We start from the raw sequence: 22,775 nt of genomic DNA, 5'->3' as shown, positions 1-22,775 counted from the left end.
GCCATTCGACGGCCAACACCGCGGTTCCTGGTGTGTCCGCTGTGCCGTGCGTGTGATCATTGCTTGTACAGCCCTCTCGCAGTGTCCGGAGCAAGTATGGTGGGTCTGACACACCGGTGTCAATGTGTTCTTTTTTCCATTTCCAGGAGTGTACATTTGGGGCTCCGATAATTACCGAAAACCTTAATGAAAAGTTAAATAAAGATAACATACATTGTAGCCACTACAGACACACTCAGCTGTTCAGTCTTTTTTTAAAAGATAGTTTACAGTTTGCTCTCAGAATTGAGGTGCCAGAGGTGAGGATTTTAAGTTAAATGTGAAGCAAAATTATGAAGAGGCTCATGTAGAGACCTTTCAAGGTCATCTCCAGCAGAAATCGTTCTAATGCCACGCAGCACAGCCTTTCACCTGGAATCTGGTGAACTAGACATTGCACAAGATTCTACAGTTATGTCATATCCAGCTGAAGCCTCTCACTGGTGGTTAAATCCCATAAGATACTTAACGTCGGAGATGTCGGTTGCTAAGTTTCAACAGCTGCTTCAGACTGTTCTGTACTACTTCGTACACAAAAGTAAGGAGTGGTGGGCTACAGACTAGTGCAGCAACTGTTGTCGTAGGAAAGATGACAGGAGCAAAAGTGATAAGTGAACAAATTAAGACATCAAATAGAAGATTTTCTTATATATCCCCAGGCAGGAAGAAACAGAGTCCAGCTATCACAACAATAACAGCGATGGAGTCGGAGCAGTGACTAGGTGGTCGCTATATCCTTTATCGAATTAGCTCCAAGTGCGAGTGGGCTATGTCGTTGCCGCCGGACGTTCTGTACCATGGCGTCAGAGGGCGGTCGTATTCCAGAGCCACTGGAGGCGTGGCGCAGCGGACGTGCTTCATTAGGTCTGCCGGATCCCGCACGACTATTATCGGCATTGGACGGAGAGTGGCAACTCCGTTGCCAGCTGTGATATCTTGGTAGGATGGTACCGAGATGTAATACCACACAAACAGTGACAGACATTTTATTTGTGATAAAAATTGGGTGAATTAGTAGGCTAGGCTAGATGAGACAGAGTTCCTGACTGTTCGTGAAACCAGCGATGTATGGGTGCAACCCTTTGAACATGGCTGTTGACCTCTCTTGGATGGCAGGAGTTTCCACTGGATATTCCTCACGAAAATGTAGAAGAAAGGGCAACACCAATAATGTTGAAATAAACATCCTGGTGCATGCTGCTTCCAAGGTGCTTGGGTGTACTGCCGAATCCAGTTACTGATGATCACAATATTTTGACGAACAACAGTTCTGGCAACATCAGGTGGTGCAGATGGAATGAAGTGTCTGCTGGGTGCTGTCGGTATTTAAATCTACCGATTCGGAGTTTGAACCTTGTCGGCCCGCACTATGATCGGTTGAGCGTGTGTGGTCTGGCGGATGGGAGTGGGGGGGGAGGAGGGGGGAAGGGGGGGGGGTGTGCGACTGCATTGGTGGGAGGCAGGGAGAGAACCCCAATCACCTTCCGCGCACTGTCCCTATCTCATCTCGTGCCCAGAACCCAAGTTTCGCTTTAATGGAGCTCGAGATTGGCTCCCGTTTCTTGCACAGTTGGAAACCCATGTCTCTGTTGATTAAATTATCAGTTAGACGAATTTAAGTTGTGGCTTTAAAATGCAGTCCCAAAATTTATCGGTGGTAACCAAGACTTTCCATTCACTGGTAATTCATTTTATGCCCATTTTCAGTGTAGTGTTCCGCTACTGCAGAGTTAATGGGGACTTCATTTTCAAAGAGGCAGTTGAAATCCGTGTAACTGATAATTTAATCAACAAGGACACGGACGTCCCACAGAGAAAGGCATGGTAGCCAATACTAAGTTTCAACAAAGCAGAACGTGACGTCCGAACATGAGATGCGACAGACGGCGGACGGAAAGCAAATGAGACTCCTACCTTCGCTTCTCCCCTTCACCACCACAGTCACCAACCCCTCCGCCCCCCCCCCCCCCAGCCCCAACCCAACCTATCGTCGAGCACGGTGCGGGGTCAACGAGGCTCGAACTCTGGACCAACAGGTACAAATACCGCTAGCACACAACGGACACTTCATTCCATCAACACCGCCTGTTGATGATGGAACAGCCGTTCACCGATATATTATGGACTTTCGACAGATGTAAGGGGCATTCCCTCCCCCCCCCCCCCTCCCCCGAGAACCTTGGAAGTAGCATGTACATCGGGAAAGCCTCTGTTCGCATACAATCCTGGTTCAAGTTAACGGTAATGTGAATTAGACCCATGTCACGGTAGGAGAAACGCCTCCAAAACCAGCTCCGGAATGACCTACACACTGCACACACGCCAGGTTAAGTGCACGCCAGGTGATCATTGCACCAACGCCTTGTATCATTTCAAAAGAGACAAAATTGTGACACTCGGACCTCATTACACGCAACTGTTCTCCTACAGTCAAATTTATGTGTGGCTGGCCCATCGAAGACGTGCAGCATTATGAGCTGGTGTGACTAGTGGTGTGTTTCGATGATCCCAAATGCAAATATCCATTGCAGGCAGTTCTCTCGCAATCTTCTTTTTTTCCTGTCCGTATCCCGTTTCTTCACGGGTCGCCATATTAATCTGGATCTGGCCATCTTAGTGGTAGGCGGTGGCATGATGTCTTTCTTGTCGGATTACTTACTTCTGGACAAACGAGGTTCCATTTTAGTCCGTTTTTATGAAGACTGTCATCAATTGACAGTATTTTTAAAAATGCAGCCATGTTTTACTTAAATTCTTCAACGTATCAATAATAATTTTAAAATTATACATACTTATATTTTTTCAGACCATGTCTTTGTGTATGCTGTCGGCTACAGTGCGACAATATATTTCTGGCAGCCAATCCATGTCTGGTCGAGTGTAGCGCACTCTTTTTCTCCCCAGTATAGGTAGTTATTTTAAATATGTTCGTGATAATTGCAATTAATCACAAAAAATTTAAATTATCAGATTAGAATAATAGAGGGGCCATGAACGATCAATTTGACTTACAACAGTTATGATACCCATAGTCAAGGGAAATAAGTATTGTTGTCCTTACCTTACATGTTGCTTAATAGTGGAAATCATTAATTTTAATTTCAAAAAAAAGTTATTCTGACTGTTTTTTCTCTTCGTTTCATTAGCAGCTTGAAATTCCTTTTCCTAATATTGCTTCCCTCAATATGGCTCACTTTTCTTTAGCCCATTGTTTTCAGTATTTTAAACTTTCCGTTCAGTACATGAAACGGATAAAATAAAATGTCATCCATAGAGTATTTATAGAATCGTCCTGACACAATCGCCAATGTCATGTACCCTTTGTCTCTGCGGTATAGGAAACTATTTTAAATTTACTTGTGATGGTTAAACGTTATCGAAAGAAATGATCCACTACAATGCCAGCAAGAAAATAAAATACGTTATCACATTTTGCTTTATGAGGGTTTGATTTAATTGCCATGAAACAATTAGCTGCAACCCAGGAAGTCGTCACTGAAATGCAGCGAGCTTTGTGACTAGAAACCTTGTTGTTAATTGTGAATGTAAATAAATCTTTTGCATAATAATAAACGGACTTCGTTTAAAAACATAGATTGCAGATTCGACTTACAAATGTTGAAATGAGTCGACGTTAGAGGGCTTGAATCGTGCGGTTGTCACATCACCAAACTCAGTATTTCCAATTAGGTAAATGGCCCAAAAAATTAAAAAAATCTTCACTATTACAGGAAGGCAGGGTTATGACCTAGACTACAAACTAAAGATGAAGTGCATTATTATTTAGCAACAGGAGTAAAGATACAGTAATAATACAGCTATCTAGCAGCGAGGCTCAGCAAGAAAGAAAGAAAGCACTGTATTCTAGTATTTTAACTAAAGCCAATCAGAATGAATTCCACAGACAAACTGTATACAGAGATGACGTTTAACATCAGAAATTAAGTCTTAATTTCGCTGTTGTTTTCTATCAGACTCCGTTAGGGTAGCTGCTCGAAATGAAATGATTTGCTACGCGGGAGAGTGAATGAAATACCAATATCGGAAAAAAATTAAACATTACATGTAGCTTTTAACACACACTTTAATTGGAGCTTTCAGTGTCATGGTGTTTGACTCTGCAGGTACCTGGCGACGACGTCTGATGGCAGCATGGACATCAGGAGCCAAGACTTCTCGGCGGTGTACTCAGCCGTGTACAGCAACCCCACCGGCTACCAGGCCGCCATCAACTACGTCACCAACAACAAAGGCGTCAGGTGCGCACAGACACCAACTTTTACACTCTTGATTTGCTAACAAAAATGGTTCAAATGGCTCTGAGCACTATGGGACTCAACTGCTGAGGTCATTAGTCCCCTAGAACTTAGAACTAGTTAAACCTAACTAACCTAAGGTCATCACAAACATCCATGCCCGAGGCAGGATTCGAACCTGCGACCGTAGCGGTCTCGCGGTTCCAGACTGCAGCGCCTTTAACCGCACGGCCACTTCGGCCGGCATTTGCTAACAGAAAGCTATCGATCTCACTTGTTTGTAAATGTGAAATCCCTTATCTGTTCCAACACTCGAAGTAACCTTCATGCTGTACAGACCATGTACGCGGTGGATAAACAGAGCCAGACAATCTTCATCTACACTCATGCTCATAAATTAAGGATAACTGCAGAATGTGGTGCCACTTAACGTGGCACTACACACAACTGGCGCTAATAGCACAGGCACATAAGGAACATACGACACAGATCTGTAAGTCCACGGTATTGGTGATAAGTTGAGGAAACCGTGCTACAAAACGCGACTATTTCCTGCTCATGTACCCCGACATCAATATGGGATATGATCACCATGCACACGTACACAGGCCGCACAACGGATTGGCATACTCTGGATCAGGTGGTCGAGCAGCTGCTGGGGTATATTCTCCCATTCTTGCCCCAGTGCCTGTCGGAGCTCCTGAAGTGTCCTATGGGTTTGACGACGTGCAGCGATACGTCGACTGAGAGCATCCCAGACGTGCTCGATGGAGCTTAGGTCTGTAGAACAGGCAGGCCACTCCATTCGCCTGATATCTTCTGTTTCAAGGTACTCCTCTACGATGGCAGCTCGGTGGGGCCAAGCGTTATCAACCATCAGGAGGAAGGTGGGATCTACTGCACCCCTGAAAAGGCGGACATACTGGTGCAAAATGACGTCCCGATGCACCTGACATGTTACAGTTCGTCTGTGAAAGACATGCAGGGGTGTACGTGCACGAATCATAATCCCACCCCACACCATCAAATCACGACCTCTACACAGGTTCCTTTCAAGGACGTTAAGGGGTTGGTATCTGGTTCCTGGTTCACGCCAAATGAAAACCCGGCGAGAATCACTGTTCAGATTATACCTGGACTCGTCCGTGAACATAACCTGGGACTACCGTTCCAATGACCATGTACTGTGTTCTTGACACCAGGCTTTACGGGCTCTCCTGTGACCAGCGGTCAGTAGAATGCACCTTGCATGTCTCCGGGCGAATAAACCATGTCTGTTCAGTCGTCTGTAGACTGTGTGTCTGGAGACAACTGTTCAAGTGGCTGCGGTAAGGTCCCGAGTAAGGCTACCTGCAGTACTCCGTGGCCGTCTGCGGGCACTGGTGGTGAGATATCGGTCTTCTTGTGGTGTTGTACACTGTGGACGTCCCGTTCTGTAGCGCCTGGACACGTTTCCTGTCTGCTGGAATCGTTGCCATAATCTTGAGATCACACTTTGTGGCAGATGGAGGGCCCGTACTACGACCTGCAGTGTTTGACTAGCCTCCAGTCGTCCTTGTATTCTACCCTTCATAATGTCATCAATATGTGTTCTTTGAGCCATATTCAACACACATTCACCATTAAAACGTCTGAAAACATCTGCGCACTTACTTGCTGCACCGTACTCTGACATGCACCAACACACCTCTGCACATGTGGACTGCTGCCAGCACCACCGTGTGACGGCCACAGGTCAAATGCACCGCATGGTCATAACCCGAGATGATTTAAACCCACAAATCGCCCACCAGAGCGTTGTTTCACCATGTATCAGCATTATTCTTAATTTATGAGCATGAGTGTATATCTACGTCTGTATTCCGCAACCACTTCATGGTTTGTGGCGGAAGATACCTCATGTACCTCTTTCCGTGTCATATTCCTGTCGTGAATAGTGAGCGGGAAGAACTGATGTTGGTAAGCTGCGAAGTGAGGTCGAATTTCTCTGTTTATACTTTCGCGGACTTTTGACGAGATATTTGTTGGAGGGAGCAAAATATAGTCTGACTATTCAAAGAACATATACTCTCGTCATTTTAACAGTAATCTACACTGTGACTCATAGTGCCTTAGTTTTAGCATATTCCAGTGGAACTGTATGAATGTCTCTGCCTTTCAACATGCCTGAGACAGAAGTCGTGAAGATATCCTAACTAGCTGGAACTGGAGACGGGTGTCACGCTTTGCCAGTGACAAATACAGACCCGACAAGAATTGCTACTGTCATTGAATGCGGGTCCGTCTCGACCAGTTTCCGAGTGAATACTGACTTCGCTTCAGCCCAGCAGAGTTTTCACATTCTACTGGAAAATGCGTTCAATGTAAAATCCGAAACCGCTCCTGCACCAAAATTAAGAATATATGACTTACACATGTTGTTAAAAACTTCTTTGCAAATGAAGCTGTTAATCATCAAATCAGTAAACTATTGGGGAGCAGCAGTGCTGTAGTACTGTCCAAAGATGAATAAACAATAAAGTATAGTTTGTTGATATCTAGAGAACTCCGGGTCCAGTTATATCTTAAATCATTGTGTTCTTAGGATCCTTTGTAGTGCATTATCTCCTACATTTTTTCTTTTTTGTCTCCTCATTTCTTACCCTATCAGGTCACCTGACTGTCAACATTCTTCTGTAGCGCCACATCTCAAATTCTTCGATTCTCTTCTGCACAGGTTCTTCCACTGCTTTACAATACTGTGCTCCAAACGAACATTCTCAGAAATTTCTTCCTCAAATTAAGGCCTATGTTTGACACCTGTAGACTTCTCTTGGCCAGGAATGCTCTCTTTGCATACGCTAGTCTGCTTTTGATGTCCTTACTTCGTCCGTCATGGGTTATTTTGCTTCCAAGGTAGGAGAATTCCTTAATTTCGTCTACTTCGTAACCAACAATTTTGATGTTAAGTTTCTCGCCATTTTCATTTCTGCTACTTCTCATCACTTTCGTCCTTTTTCCAGTTTATTCTCAATCCATATTCTGTACTCATTAGACTGTTCATTCCATTCAACAGAGCCTGTAGTTCTTCTTCACTTCCACTGAGGATTGCTACATCATCGGTAAATCGTATCATTGATATCATTCCACTCAGAATTATAATTTCTCACTTGAATCTTAATTTTGTTTCCGTCATCGCTTCTTCGATGTACAGATTGAACAGTAGGAACAAAAGACTGCAGCCCTGTCTTACACCCTTTATAATCCGAGCACTTCGTTCTTGGTCTTGGAATTTTATTGTCCCCACTTGGTTCTATTATATATTGTATATCGCCCGTCTTTCTGTGCAGCTTATTCCTGTTTTTCTCAGAACTTAGAACATCGTGCACCATTTCACCTTGTCAAGCGTTTTTTCTAGATCGACGAATCCTATGAGCGTATCTTGATTTTTTTTCTGAGTCTTGCTTCCACTATCAATCGCAAAATCCGAACTGTCTCTATGGTGCCTTTAACTTAACTAAAGCCAAACTAAACGTCATCTAACACATCCTGAATTTTCTTTTCTGTTCTTCTGTATATTATCCTTGTTAGCCGCTTGGGTGCATGAGATGTTAAGCTGATTGTGGGTTAGTTTTCGCTCCTTTTGACCCTTGCTATCTTCGAAAATATGTGAATGATGTTTCTTCGAAACTCTTATGGTACGTCGTTAGTCTCATAGATTCTACACACCAACTTGAACAGTCTTTTGGTTGCCATTTCCTCCAATGATTTTAGAAATTCCAGTGTATTGCTATACGTCTCTTCTGCCACCTATTCGCTCTGTCATCTTCGTGTAACAGAGGAATACCCATTGCACTCTTACTGTTACCACCCTACCGTTCAATTTCACCGAAGGTTATTTTGAATTTTCTACATGCTGAGTCAGTCTTTCCCAAAATTCATTCTTTATCGACTTATTCAAATTTTGCTGCACCCATTTTGCCTTGACTGCCCTGCACTTCCTCTTTATTTCATTCCTAATTGATTTCAATCGCTGTATTCTGGTCTTCTCCTGAATATTTTAGTACCTCTTCCTTTCGTCGATCAATTGAAGTATTTCTTGGTACCCAAGGTTTCTTCAGAGTTACAGCCCTTGTACCTATTTCTGACTGCCCAACATCTGTGATACCCTTTCTTGGTGATGTCAACTCTTGTTCAACTAAACTGCCTACTGTGATATTCATTATCGCAGTATCCACATCCTTAGCGAATTTCAAATGTGTCTCATCTTTCCTCAGTACTTCAGTGTGCCACATACTTCCACACTGATTCTTCCGTACGATTCTCTTTAACTTCAGTCTACTCTTCATCATCACTAAATTATGATCTGTGTTTATACCTGCTCCTGGGTGCGACTTACATTCCAATATCAGATTTCGGAAACTCTGTCTGACCATGATGTAATTCAGCTGGAATCTTCATATGTCTCCGACTCTTTTCCACGTACGGCTCCTCCTCTTGTGATTCTTGAACAGAGAATTCCCTATTACCATCTGAAAGTTATTGCAGAACTCGATTAATGTGTCTCCTATCTCATTCTCTCCCGCAACCATTTATTCTGTACTTTCCCCAACAACAGCGTTCCAGTCCTCCATCATTATTAGATTATCATCTCCCTTTACATACTTAATTACTCATACAGTATCCTCATATACTTTCTATATCTCTTCATCTTCGGCTTGTGAAATCGGTATGTATACCTGAACTACCGTCAGTGCTGGTGTGATGTCGAATCTGATAAGAACAAGCCTATCACAGAATTATTCACAGTAGCACACTCTACGCCTTACCTTCATATTCATAACGAACCCTACCCCTGCTATACCATTTTTTGCTGCTGTTGATAGTACTCTAATGTACGTGCGTCTGACAAGAAATCCGTGTCTTCTTTCCATGTCACTTCATTGGTCCCCACAGTGGATGAGTTTCTGCATTTCCCATTTCAGATTTCCTAGCTTTCCTACTACGTTTAATCTTCTGTCATTCCATGCTCCGAGTCGTGAAATGTTATCCGTTCTTTTGTTAATCCAACATTTTTTCATGTTCGCCTCCCCATTGGCAGTCACCTCCAGGATATCCGAATGAGGGACTGATCCGGAATATTTTTACAATGTAAAGCTCATCACGACAAATTTCAAATATAGGCCGCATGTCCTGAGGATTCAGATTATGTGTCGCTAATGTAGTGGTTTCCATTACCTTCTGCATCCTCATGGCTTGATCTTTCCTGGTCCATCCGCCTTTTTGAGGCAGGTTTTCACCCCAAGGGCAAAGAGAATGCCCTCAAATGTTCAAATGTGTGTGAAATCTTATGGGACTTAACTGCTAAGGTCATCAGTCGCTATGCTTACACACTACTTAACCTAAACTATCCTACAGACAAACACACACGCCCGAGGGAGGACTCGAACCTCCGCCGGGACCAGCCGCACAGTCCATGACTGAGAATGCCCTCAACCGCTGTCCGCTTCTCCTCCCTCTTTGACAAGGCAGAGCGAGGCTGACTTCTTATGCTATAACTTTGGCTGCCATTGATGATTATTTCCTTTTTCAAAATATAAGCCGGGCCTGGGTTCGAACCTAGGACCCAAGATGTTTTGATTATGAAGGGCGCTACCCCCAGACCACCTACCACCATCTACGTGAAAAACAAGAAACCTTGTGTTACCTGCCTTGTGGAAAACTGTCGAAGCGTTACTGTTTAGCGAGCTGCATCTGCCTCCTCCCATCTCTCGGAGGTGTGTCCCTTTCTACAGATTCATCAATAAATTTCTTCATGCTTCAGCTTGTAACGAAGTATTCTCTGGGCAATCGTTCATTTGGTATTCCATCCCTCCTAGCTATGTGAATTAACAAAGAGGAAACTGATTGGAAGATATATTAATGTTAACTAAATCTGTAATGATGCATTCATGGCGTTGATGTCAAATCTATTTTACAGTGGTGCGTCTACAATCCTGGCTGGGCTCGCGTCAAAGGTTACTTCCCAAGACCACGTGCAAAAGGTAAGTAGTGTGTACTGCGTGCAGCTCATTCACAATTGCAACATCATTTTTATTCGTATTAAATCAATAGAAAAATTCTGGTCAAAATCACCGAACGAACTGCTATTCGTAAGGTACTGTCACTGTGCAAGAGTTCCACTGCACAATAATATTTGATAAAAATGTGCATTTATATATCACATTCGCATCTCGTCAGAAATCAGATTTCAGATACAGTATCAAAAAGTGTGCCGTCATGTATAACATCACAAATATTTACTGATACCTCTTTAGTCCATTATTCTGAAAATGAATTTTTGCTCATGTCTCACAGAACAAAGACCTTTTGTATCGTTTTAGTTCATTCACAAAAGTCCGCTGGCGTCTCCCGAATCAGCACCTGGATCGTATAATCATGAAGAGTGGCTACATGTAACATGACACAGGCCATGTGGACGAACAATGAAGCTGTACTGCGTTGATGTTTGAGCGCTCAACTCTTTATATTGAGGAGGGCAGTTCTTTAATGAGTTAATTAAGATAGCGGCTCTACTCCAAGACTTCGGATACACAAAGGGCACCGTCGTTAACCTATATCGTCCAAACAGACAGCAGACGAACATTGAAAAGCCTGTGCAGCTTGTAGTAGTTCAATGATCGCAGATGATTCGTAATTTTCGACAACCGGTTCCGCACGTGAGGGTAATAAACAGCACTCGACGTGTAGAAATGTCGTCAGAGAAAAGTGGAGCACCTTCATTCAAAAATGTAACACTTTCTGTCTTCTGAGAATCAATACAGGTCCACTCATCAAATGGTTCTGCATTTCGGTTAATGCACATTCTGCAAATTTCAGTTAGCATTAGCAAGTCATTTGCTGTTTAAAAATGGGACATGGCCACCTTGAGGCGAAAAAGAAAACCAGAGATTTTTAATTGGTACTTTAGGGGCCATCTGGTGAGGTCCTGTAGGGGATAACTCAATAAGCTGACAACAGGTGACACAACAATAGTGGTTTGAGACTGTCCTCGTCTTCATTTATCTTGTACTAATATACATTTATACCCAACACCTTTTTCCACCTGTTTTGTTTATTATAGTCTTGTGTTGTTCCTACTACCTTTCCTTCTACTGTTCACTGCCGTATGGAATTAACTATTCACGGATAGCTTGCCGGGTGTCTCACTAGTCTGACCCTTTTCCTAATAAGCATCTTCCATAGCGTCAGTTCCTCACCTATTCTTTCAGTATTTCATTTCATATCTTACTTGTCCAGTTAACTTTTAATATTTTTGAACAGCAACACTATTGAGATGTTTCCTCAAACTTCATATACAGGGTGTTACAAAAAGGTACGGCCAAACTTTCAGGAAACATTCCTCACACACAAAGAAATAAAATATGTTATGTGGACATGTGTCCGGAAACGCTTACATTCCATGTTAGAGCTCATTTTATTACTTCTCTTCAAATCACATTAATCATGGAATGGAAACACACAGCAACAGAACGTACCAGCGTGACTTCAAACACTTTGTTACAGGAAATGTTCAAAATGTCCTCCGTTAGCGAGGATACATGCATCCACCCTCCGTCGCATGGAATCCATGATGCGCTGATGCAGCCCTGGAGAATGGCGTATTGTATCACAGCCGTCCACAATACGGGCACGAAGAGTCTCTACATTTGGTACCGGGGTTGCGTAGACAAGAGCTTTCAAATGCCCCCATAAATAAGAGGGTTGGGGTGAGGAGAGCGTGGAGGTCATGGAATTGGTCCGCCTCTACCAATCCATCGGTCACCGAATCTGTTGTTGAGTAGCGTACGAACACTTCGACTGAAATGTGCAGGAGCTCCATCGTGCATGAACCACATGTTGTGTCGTACTTGTAAATCATGATAACGTGCTCCATTGAGCGTAGGTGGAAGAACGAAACTAAAATGAGCTCTAACATGGAAATTAAGTGTTTCCGGACACATGTCCACATAACATCTTTTCTTTATTTGTGTGTGAGGAATGTTTCCTGAAAGTTTGGCCGTACCTTTTTGTAACACCTTGTATAATGTATCCTCACAATGATGAGCTCCTGGCTTACACTTTCAAGCCCGTCTTCCTCAGTTTCATGTCAATATCTGATACCAGTACCTCTGTCTAATGAAGAATGCCGTCTTCACGTGTGCTAATATCTGATATCCTCATTGCTTCAACCAGCCTGCTTAATTTTAATTTCTAGGTAGAATGCTTCCACTTATTCCACTAAAATCTCTTTCCGACTTTCCAAAAAGAATTTCAGCCAACTGTCGACTTCATAGATATACTTGGAGAAATGTTTGATACACACTGTGCTTACAATACATTTATTCACTACCGTTTTCAATCATGGACCATCTTCACAGTGGAAAAATACACTTACGAGTCAAAACATTATAACCAACTGCTCAATGTTTTTTTATTTGTCTTTGGAACGAAATACATCACTGATTCTGCGTATCAGTGATCCGACAGTCTGTTCATAGATTTGTGGAGGTATGTGGCATTATATGTGTACGCACAGGAAATGTAACTCGGGGAAATAACGGGCCGATGATTTGCGTATGCGGTGATGGCGATCAGTAACGACACAGATGGGTGCCATAGGATCTACATCAGACGAATTTTCTCGCCCACACATCAACGTTAGTTCACTATATTGTTGCTCAAACACTGTAGCACGGTTCTGGCTCAGAGACACGGACAATTATACTGCTGAAAGATGACATCGGGGTCGGGGAAGACATCAAGTGTGAAGCGATGTAGGTGTATCGTGGCTGTCAGCATGTCTTCGATTACTATGACCGATCCCACGCAAACGCAGGAGAATTTATCCCATATCATAATACTGCTCCCACTAGCTTGCGTCCGTGGCGCGTTGCACGTTTAAGAGCCGCCGTTCACCTCGATGTTTGTGGAGCAAAAATGTGTTTCACCAAAATTGCCATTGATTGACGGTCGAATCCCGGTGGCCCCGTGCCCACTGAAATCGTAATTGACGATGCCGTTGGGTCAACGTTGGGTAGTCTGCTGCGGAGCTCGATGTCCAACAGTGTACTACGAACGGTGTGTTCCGAAACGCTTGTGTATGCACTAGCACTGTGTTCTTTCTGCAGAGATGCCGCAGATCACCCTCTATCCTTTTTTACAGAACAAAGAAGACTGCGAACGCCACGTTCTGTGAAGAGTCGTGGACCTCCAACCACTTAGCGCCTTTTGGTAGTTACACTGTCCTACCTCTTTCCGTAGATGCACGTCAACGTTCGACCACTTTTCCCGTTTTAGAGATACTCGTTCACAGGCTCTTCGTAACAATAATTTACCCTTCGTCAAAAACGCTATCTTAATGTATTTCCCCCTTCTGCAGCTCGTTTCCTTGCTAGGGTGATCCCACGTCCGTGTCTGTTCCGCTTATATACTTTTATTACCACGTCACTTGCCCGCAGCCGGCCGCGGTGGTCTAGCGGTTCTGGCGCTGCAGTCCGGAACCGCGGGACTGCTACGGTCGCAGGTTCGAATCCTGCCTCGGGCATGGGTGTGTGTGATGTCCTTAGGTTTAAGTAGTTCTAAGTTCTAGGGGACTTATGACCTAAGATGTTGAGTCCCATAGTGCTCAGAGCCATTTTTTTGAACTTGCCCGCAGCGCCCCCTAGCGGTATACAACGTCGCGGTGGGCAGTGGTCATAAACGTTTTGGCTGATCAGTGTATCAACTGTAACAGCTTAACGTGGCATTGATGCTATTTAACCAAGAAAGTATACACCCTTACTGACTTGGAAACGTATGAAAATTGATACTTAACACCGTAATGAAAGCTGAACCAAGCAGAAGACACCACTGAAAACAGGAAAACCTGTAAATTGCTGAGTCACAACAAGCTTTGATGAAGCGCAGCGATGAAGCGCATTTCTGCACTACCCTTGGTGTCCACCGTCGCCGAGTATAACGGTGGTCTGGGAAGAGGTTCAAAATGGTTGAAATGGCTCTGAGCACTATGGGACTTAACTTCTAAGGTCATCAGGCCCCTAGAACTTAGAACTACTTAAACCTAACTAACCTAAGGACACCACACACATCCATGCCCGAGGCAGGATTGGAACCTGCGACCGTGGTGGTCGCGCGGTTCCAGACTGTAGCGCCTAGAACCGCTCGGCCACACAGACCGGCCTGGGAAGAGGTCCCATCCTTTCAGTGTTTTGGAGAGGCACAGCGGTGTTACTCATGGCGTCATAGCTCAGAGAACTATCGGGTTATCAGGTTATGGCTAGTAGTGACACGGAAGAACGACACGTGACAGACATCTGACGTCCCCACGTGTTACATCTCATGCGACAGTATCGTGGTATCATTATTGGCAGGACAATGTTCAGCCACACACGGCACATGAATGTGAACTGTCTGCGTGATGCTGAGGTACTCCTGTGACCAGCAAGGATCCCAAATGAGTCCCAGATACAAAGTGTGTGATACCATCTCTGATGTCAACTCTATCACAGTGTTAGTGTCCAGGTCATGAAGGACTAGTTGTGAGCCGCTTTGTTTCAGGAGAGCATATAGTGTGTGTATTGTGTATTGAACTGGGGACCTAGAGACGATGGAGAGGCTTCGTCCCGCCGTAGCCTTTAATGGTACACAACCCCACAACCCCACAACAGACCCCACCGCCACCCCACACCGAACACAGGGTTATTGTGCAGTTCGGGCCCCAGTGAGCCCCCCTCCCGGAACGTCTCACACCAGACGAGTGTAACCCCAAATTTTTGCGTGGTAAAGTAATTATGGTGTACGTGTACTTGGAGACAGTGTTTGTGCAGCATCGCCGACATAGTGTAACGGAGGCGGAATAAGGGGAACAAGCCCGCATTCGCCGAGGGACAAGGAAAACAGCCTTAAAAACCATCCACAGGCTGGCCGGCACACCGGACGTCGACTCTAATCCACCAGGCGGATTGGTGCCAGCGACCGGCACGCCATCCCGCTCGGGAAGCAGCGCGTTGGACCGCGCGGCTAGCCAGGCGGGCGAGCATACAGTGACTTTATGGCACATTCCCGAACCCACGAGTGAAAGCATGCAGATCAGATTAGATTAGGTGCAACGACATACTGATAAATGGAGTTTTACTACTAAGTTCCTTCTGAATTTGACTCACACGCCTTCTCAAATCGTGAAGCTTCATTTCAGTTCCTTATCCTGTGAGCTGTGTGCTTCACTTTTCTCTCAGGCAGTGTATTTTAGTTTGTTCACTAGACAGATGACAAGCTGATGGATGGCGAGGTGGAACCTTGGGAGAAAGAAGTACATCCTAACACTATTGTCTGGGTTTTCACAAGACTGGTTTTGAGGTGTTGCCTCAGGAGATAAGCCCTTTGAGGGGCCGTTGAGATGATCAGAGGGAGGATAAAGGAAGGCGTTGTCGTAAGTGTACTATAGAAAATGGTCGGGGCGCCGGCAAGTGCGCTCTCATCTTCACGTCAACAGTGTTAGTCGAACGAACAAAAACAGAATGACATTTTCACCTGGCGCCAGTTATTAAAGCTGTTGGGTGAGATAGGAAAAGAAATGATACCAGTAGAGTTAACGGCTTTTAAGTTTTCCTACTGAAATGCCAGTAGGATGTTTCCACAGGCAAGGCTGTTGGCACGAGTGAGCGGTAATAAGTTAGTTATATGTTCCATAGATAATTTGAAAGAATCTTTTATCGTAATGATATGGAACGAGTCACTTTACAGGATGTGTTTGCATGATTAGTATTAAAATTAGCAAACACATCATTATTTTTAGTCCTACTCACGCAGCTACACTTATTTTTCACTGGCTACCAGTTTTCAAGCAGAAATTTGTCCATGGAGTAGAAAAAGTTGTCCTGGAGAAATGATTTTACATTAGATTTAAAACTTGCTTCGCTACCTCTCATACATTTTATGTTATTGGGCAAACGATAAAGAATTTTTGTTGCTGCATATTGAACACATTTCTGGGCCATTCACAGCTTTAACATTGGGTAATAATGGTCATTCTTCCCTCTAGTGTTGTAGGCATGGATATCACAGTTCTTCCCAAATTGTAATGAATTATTTATGAAGAATTTCATAAGTGAACATATGTATTGTGATGCCTAACTAAAATGGCTAGCTTCTTGAAGCGGTACCTACATGACGTCCGTGTGTGAACACCAAATATTATTGTTACTGCCTGCTTTTATGCAATTAATACTTCCTTTCTAAATGATTGGTTACCCCATAAAATTATTCTGTAAAACAGTATTCGGTGGAAATAAGCAAAATATGTCGGAGGTTAGGAGAACGAAACGATTATGTTCCACAATTAACAGTTATACAAAGAGCAAAACTAGCTGAACTTAATTGTTTGAAAAGCTTCTTCCAGTTCAAGTTTTCAACACGTACATCCAAAAATTTGGAGCATTCTTCTACATTTACTGACTGTTGCTCACATGCTACATCAATTGCTGGTATGACTGAATTCGCTGTACAGAAATGAACGTAGTGTGTTTCTCCAAAGTTTATTGGGAGTTTGTTTTTAGAGAATCACTTAATAATTGTTTGGAAAATATCATTTACTAACTTCTCTGTTGCTTTCTTTCTAATGGGATTTATTATAATACTAGTATCATCTGCAAAAAGTAACTATTTAGCTAGTTCAGTGTTAAGTAGAAGAGCATTCACATACATATGGTATAGGAGTCGACCCAAAATGGACCCCTGCGGGACCCACTACGTGATTTCTTTTCTTTTTTTTTTCCACTGTTCACTAAAATTTTCTACCTTTCCAGCGTTCTCTGAATTATTCAGCACAACCTTTTGTATTCTGTTTATTAAGTGTAATTCAAACCAGCTGCGTGTAAAGCCATCAGTTCTATAAAACGTAAATTTTTCTGATAGATTAACATAATTTGCACAATCAAAACACTTGAAAAGTTCACAAAAATACGAACTGGCGATGTATCATTATTTATCGCTTTTACTACTTGATGAGGGAATATATAAAGAGCATTCTGAGTCGAGAATGTGTAAGTTTTAAATTTCTGTGGAAAACACAACTTAAGGTAAGACATTAACTACTCTTAATCAGGCACACCCTGAGATATAACCAAATCGTTGACAAAGTCGTGACAAGCGAGGAGACAGGATAGGAGAAGAATTTGTTTCGGAACGGAAAAAGAATGATAAGCACTTAAAATCTGGATGTAGTCTAATGACTCAATAACAAAAGCAAACAGGTTTTATGCACTTCCATTTGCGTGGTATGAAATGACGAACGTGCCAATGTGTTCGCAGCTGGTGGAGGTGGCGACAGCAGCGGAACTCAGCGAATCAGCCATCGCGAGCCTGGAGCAGTCGACGGCCGAGCACGTGCAGTGGAACCAGCGCTACGAGGCGGCCGTCGGTGCGTGGCTGGCGGCCCGCGTGGAAACGTCCACCACCACTGCTGACCCCGGCAGTGGCGCCACGCCAGTAGTTACCACGGGTTCCGCCGCGGCGCTGCTGCTGTCGTTCCTGCTGTTGTCCCTGTTCGCCGCCTAGGTCTCTTCAAACCGTCAACTGGTCGATCACCACAGTTCACAAGCTGACTTTGCAGCTACGTCATCAACAATTCACGACATTCCAACCCCTCTCCCTTCGGCCTACCTCCCGATCGCTTCAGAGCTGATCGCATGTTTGTCTCACGCAAACACACACAGGGCCCATGTAGCACTGATGAAGTCCAGACAACCTGTTCACCGATATGAACCCGTTTGCTCCTAATGTGTATTTTACTTCCACGTAATACGTGGAGCTAACGTGCAATAACCTTTTATACACCTAAATTAAGCTTTAAAACCTGCTGTGCACCTTTGTTTCGTATCTGAACCACTATCTTGGCAACACAGTTAACATTACATTAGGATTACCCATAGCAGTTGACTCCACATAGCGAGGAAAAGTGTTGTTTCTCCATCATGAAACTGAAGTAAAACTTTTGGACCACTACATACTCAGGCCCTGTAACACAGAAACTGACCAAATGACCAGCGTGTTCCTACAGTCGTCTTCTGTAAGAGGGAAGAATAAAATAACTGCTGTAAGGATTTTACCATCACTCGATCTGCATGCAGAACTGACAGTCACACACCATTCCATCCTTTCAGTTGTGCACACAGTCTCGAAAATGATCATAAATTATTGTAGTTCACGTTAAGAATAAGACGCTTTATCTTCTTCATCCCTCTATCTGTCTACCTAATCCTCCCATCTTTATCTACTTTCTGTTCCTCATTCTCTGCATCTTCATCTCCTCTTCCCCTCTCTTCGTCCATTTGCCCCACCCCCTCTATCTGTCTATATCTTCCTCCTCCCTCTCTTCTTTGACCATATCCCTCTTTCTCTTCTGTGTCTGCCTCCCAGTCTTCCTTTTCCACCTTTCCACTACTCCTCTACATCTTCCATTTGCCTCATGCACCCGCCCCTTCTCCCCTCTCTCTGTCCTTATCCTACTCCCTATCACTCATCCCCTCCTCTATTCATGTCAGCCTGTCCCCAGCTATGCTCATCGGCACATGTAGCCCCTGCAATATAGTTCAATGAAGTAGGCCGATACTATTCCCACAACATGCCTGTCATACAGGGCAGCCTACATGTCAGGGCCTCTAAAACTATTCCTTGCCCCTGACTTGTAGGTTACCCTGCTAAGCACGCTGATACGGCAGGCTGATACCGTTCCCAAACAAAATGTCTGTTGTACATGGCAACTTACTATCCCTGGGACTGGAAAAAACACGTTTTTGCCTATATCTCCACTCCTGTGGCATCTAGGAGGTTTTTAATGCATGCTAGTGACACTCACAAGGCCTGCTGTGTCTATGCCAAATTTGGTTCAAATTAATACAGGGATGTTGAAGGAGAATCTGGACGTACACACATTTATACTGTCTGTAACAGGTAACATAAAGCTTACATCTCTATGTGGTATAAAATTCCACGACTCACATCTCTTTTCTGTGCCTCACACAGTAAAATGTCACAGCATACCAGTTGGGAAAGCCTAATGGAGTCCTACTAAGTGGTGGAAGCTGGAAGCCTAACATCACGAGATCCTGAAGGCACGCCGGCCGAAGTGGCCGTGCGGTTAAAGGCGCTGCAGTCTGGAACCGCGAGACCGCTACGGTCGCAGGTTCGAATCCTGCCTCGGGCATGGATGTTTGTGATGTCCTTAGGTTAGTTAGGTTTAACTAGTTCTAAGTTCTAGGGGACTAATGACCACAGCAGTTGAGTCCCATAGTGCTCAGAGCCATTTGAACCATTTGAACCTGAAGGCACATGGGCGCATCAGAATATCTTTCTCATTAAAGTACGCACGAAAATTTAACAGAAACATACTGCAAACACAGACTGTACCTGAACTCAAACAAGTGAAAGGAAGATGTAACAAGATGACAAAATCGGTACTAAATGAACTAGATTATCAGAACTTCAATTCAGATGAGCAGCAGTCACGGATTGGGAATATTCTGGTTTCCGACGATTTCGCTGAGTGGTCCAGGTTGATTTTTACGAGTATATATATTAAAATACCATGTTAGTTGAGCTTAGATGGCGTAATAAAATAGAATTACCTAAAATAAATTCATCAGACATTCGGAAAAAGGACACATTCTCACGCCAGTGATCTGTTCCTAACAAAGATAAAGTCTGTGTTGCGAGCCTGTGATAGGGCTATAGGCGTGACTGCAGGTAGAGCACTGCCTTTCTTCACTACATTACTAAGAAGGGAAGGGTGGCAGGCCCATCGTCACAGCCACATTCTACTCCTGAAAAGGAACCCCTGTGGATCTGGAACTGTCCTGAAGGGATTCGAAAAATGCCTGCCCCTATCCAAGATGAAAACAGGACCTCCATTATTCGTGTCTAGTGTTTTATCTGCCAGATCACCATGGACGCGTCTATTATTTACAGTGCTTTAGAAATATTGCAAAATCATGTGTACATATTCCTAAACAGCGTTAATATTTTCTATTCAAGACTGCTAAAGGTTAATTTTCCCTGGAAAAAGAATAGCAGGCTGACTGCGGCGCATCTGACAGCCTGTCTCTCGGCTTATAGACAAACCACCTCTGTTCCCACGCACTAATCAACGAAAGCTAGCGCCTGTTATGTCCGAGTCCTTAAATTTTGAAAGCCTGAACACAATACTAACTCTATACGGGTAAAAAATCGACACTGTTCACCTCTCGATGTTAAAAATTAGAAGTTACAATGTGTGTTACCTCTTTTTGTATTTTCAGATACGAAATATGTGCTTCCATAATTATTTGCTTCATTGCATTATTACTTAAATATAACAGTCTTTTTCTTTGCATCCATAACCACGACATTTCCATGAAAAATGACTGTCCATTACCACGTTGTTTTGGTGCCATTAGTGGTTCAGTCTTTACCAGATGAGCATGTTGCTAAAGGTAGAGTTACCTGAGAATAATTTCATAAAAATAAGGAATATTATTAATGACTGCAAAGTTTTTCATGTTGTATTTTTAAATTAATTTCCCTATCACATCAGTAGAGAGATGGCAGTACAATACAGTATGAAAAGAACGCAGGCTGGTTCTCATTCCGCACTGTCATACAGCATTGAACGGAAGAGTAAGATGTAGGGAACCAAGATATGTCGCAGGTAGAAAATTGCAACTGTTGTAATATCAAGCAGTAGTGAGGGACATTGCAAACGGTAAATCAAAACCACTGCACAAGAACTGTGTGTGCCAGCTTATACATTAATTAGATAAAAGACTGAGAAATTTCAGAAACTTCGAATGATTCCTATCTCGTAAATGATAATGCGACCTATAGATTACATACCTTTAACCATGAATATTTTGAAAACATGCAATAACAGGTACATCAGGCCGTAGCCCAACTAGCTGCGTTGTAGCGTCGAGTTTTTGTTATAGCTCCTCTTTGACACCCTGTTTGGGCTGACTTCAGTAATTAACTACCGCCTCCTCATGAGTGTACATAATCGACTGGTAAACGTCCTATTCGTCGAGGTCAGCATGGACCATGCCACCTTCTCCGACAATGTTGATTCATTTTTGTTACCCTCTCGTATTCGTAACAGGGTCGCATCCACACATAGTCCAATTATCACCCACTTTCCACAGAATCATCAAGAGATATAACACATAGGTTCCTGTCATACAGTCGTGATCTTGAGCTTCGCTAGAATAAATATGCGCCGTCTTACGAGACGCTACCTACGTGTCATTAATCTTAAATTTATTTTCAACTAAAGGCTAACAGTTAATTATGAGCACAAACTACATCAGCGTCATGTTACATATGCATGCCCGGAGATCAAGTACGAGCTTCCTTAAAAATATGGAGAGAACTTTGAAACTGTAAAGACTTTCTTAATTGGTCATACGTGCGGGGAGAAATAATGCTCCGGAGAAACAAGAGGTGTAGAACTGAATATCGCCACAGGGGAGAAACGTACATTCAGAAAGTTGCAAGTGTAGCTCAGGAAAAATTACCCACATCATCTACCCACACTCAAAACTCTGCCTTTCACATTTTAGCAGAGTTTAGACAACACATTGTATATATCACAAGAAAGCTAGTTTTTCATTAATAGCGCTCTGGAATTAAGTACGAACTGCTTTCTTCCTCCTCAAATAAAACGATGTTTTCTGAGCCAAATATTACATAACAAGCATATTATAAACCTTAAACAGTATTGATTTAGTTATAATATTATTTAAACTTATTTGTATAAATTGTTAATGTACAGTTTTTATGGATAATATGATGTAATGTATAAGTATTGAATAAAAACAAGAATAATATACATTCTACTTTAATTAGTTTATACTGCCTCATCTCACTTGAAAAATCTGTTTGCTTTCATCAAATAGCCTTTGAGAGTACAAACAGTAAGTTTCTTGCCAATTTCTCTAGCCTGAAAAAGGATAAGTCTTCACTGTAGCCAAGCAAAAGTCTTGTAATATGCCTAGATGCTACAATAATTGTGAATTGACCAGAGCATCCTTCATTTTTTTTTTTTTTTTTTCAAAACGCTGACTGACACCCTGCTGACCAAATCCATGTTCCTTGCTTTCTAGCAAGTTCAGAAGTAGTTCGAAATTTAAGAATCTGATCTGGCGCAAAACGACGACAGAATATAGTGAAACCAGAAACGCTTTCAGCTTATTTTTTATTCACTGCACAGAAAAGTGTTTTATGGCTTGTATCTTGTTTTCATTAGGTAAGATTCCTTGGGCTGTAATAGTACGTCCCAAGAATTTACTTCTCTCTCTTGGAACTTAGACTTTTGTAAATTAACAGTCACACCACAATGGTGAAATTTTTCTAGACTTTTCTTAGTAATTCAACATCTTCCTGCCAAGTTTGGGTGGCAATTAACAAGTCGTCCACATACAATGTGATTCTGTC

The 22,775-nt window shown here is 43.1% G+C and overlaps 1 protein-coding gene across 1 annotated transcript in view; it reads left to right on the top strand.

Moving 5' to 3' along the window:
- Window positions 1–17,870, top strand: part of LOC126263297 (aminopeptidase N-like) — a 133,176-nt gene extending 115,306 nt beyond the window's left edge. The window contains exons 13-15 of the mRNA XM_049960384.1: window positions 4,164–4,298; window positions 10,255–10,318; window positions 17,625–17,870. Coding sequence (XP_049816341.1) covers window positions 4,164–4,298; window positions 10,255–10,318; window positions 17,625–17,870 — 445 coding nt within the window. The remainder of the gene's footprint in view (window positions 1–4,163; window positions 4,299–10,254; window positions 10,319–17,624) is intronic.
- The last annotated feature ends 4,905 nt before the right edge of the window (window positions 17,871–22,775 follow it).

This window comes from Schistocerca nitens, chromosome 6 (assembly GCF_023898315.1).
Source record: "Schistocerca nitens isolate TAMUIC-IGC-003100 chromosome 6, iqSchNite1.1, whole genome shotgun sequence".
NCBI classification, from domain to species: Eukaryota; Metazoa; Arthropoda; class Insecta; order Orthoptera; family Acrididae; genus Schistocerca; species Schistocerca nitens.
The sequence above is the reverse complement of the archived record's forward strand: the minus strand, read 5'-3'. Positions and strand labels throughout refer to the sequence as shown.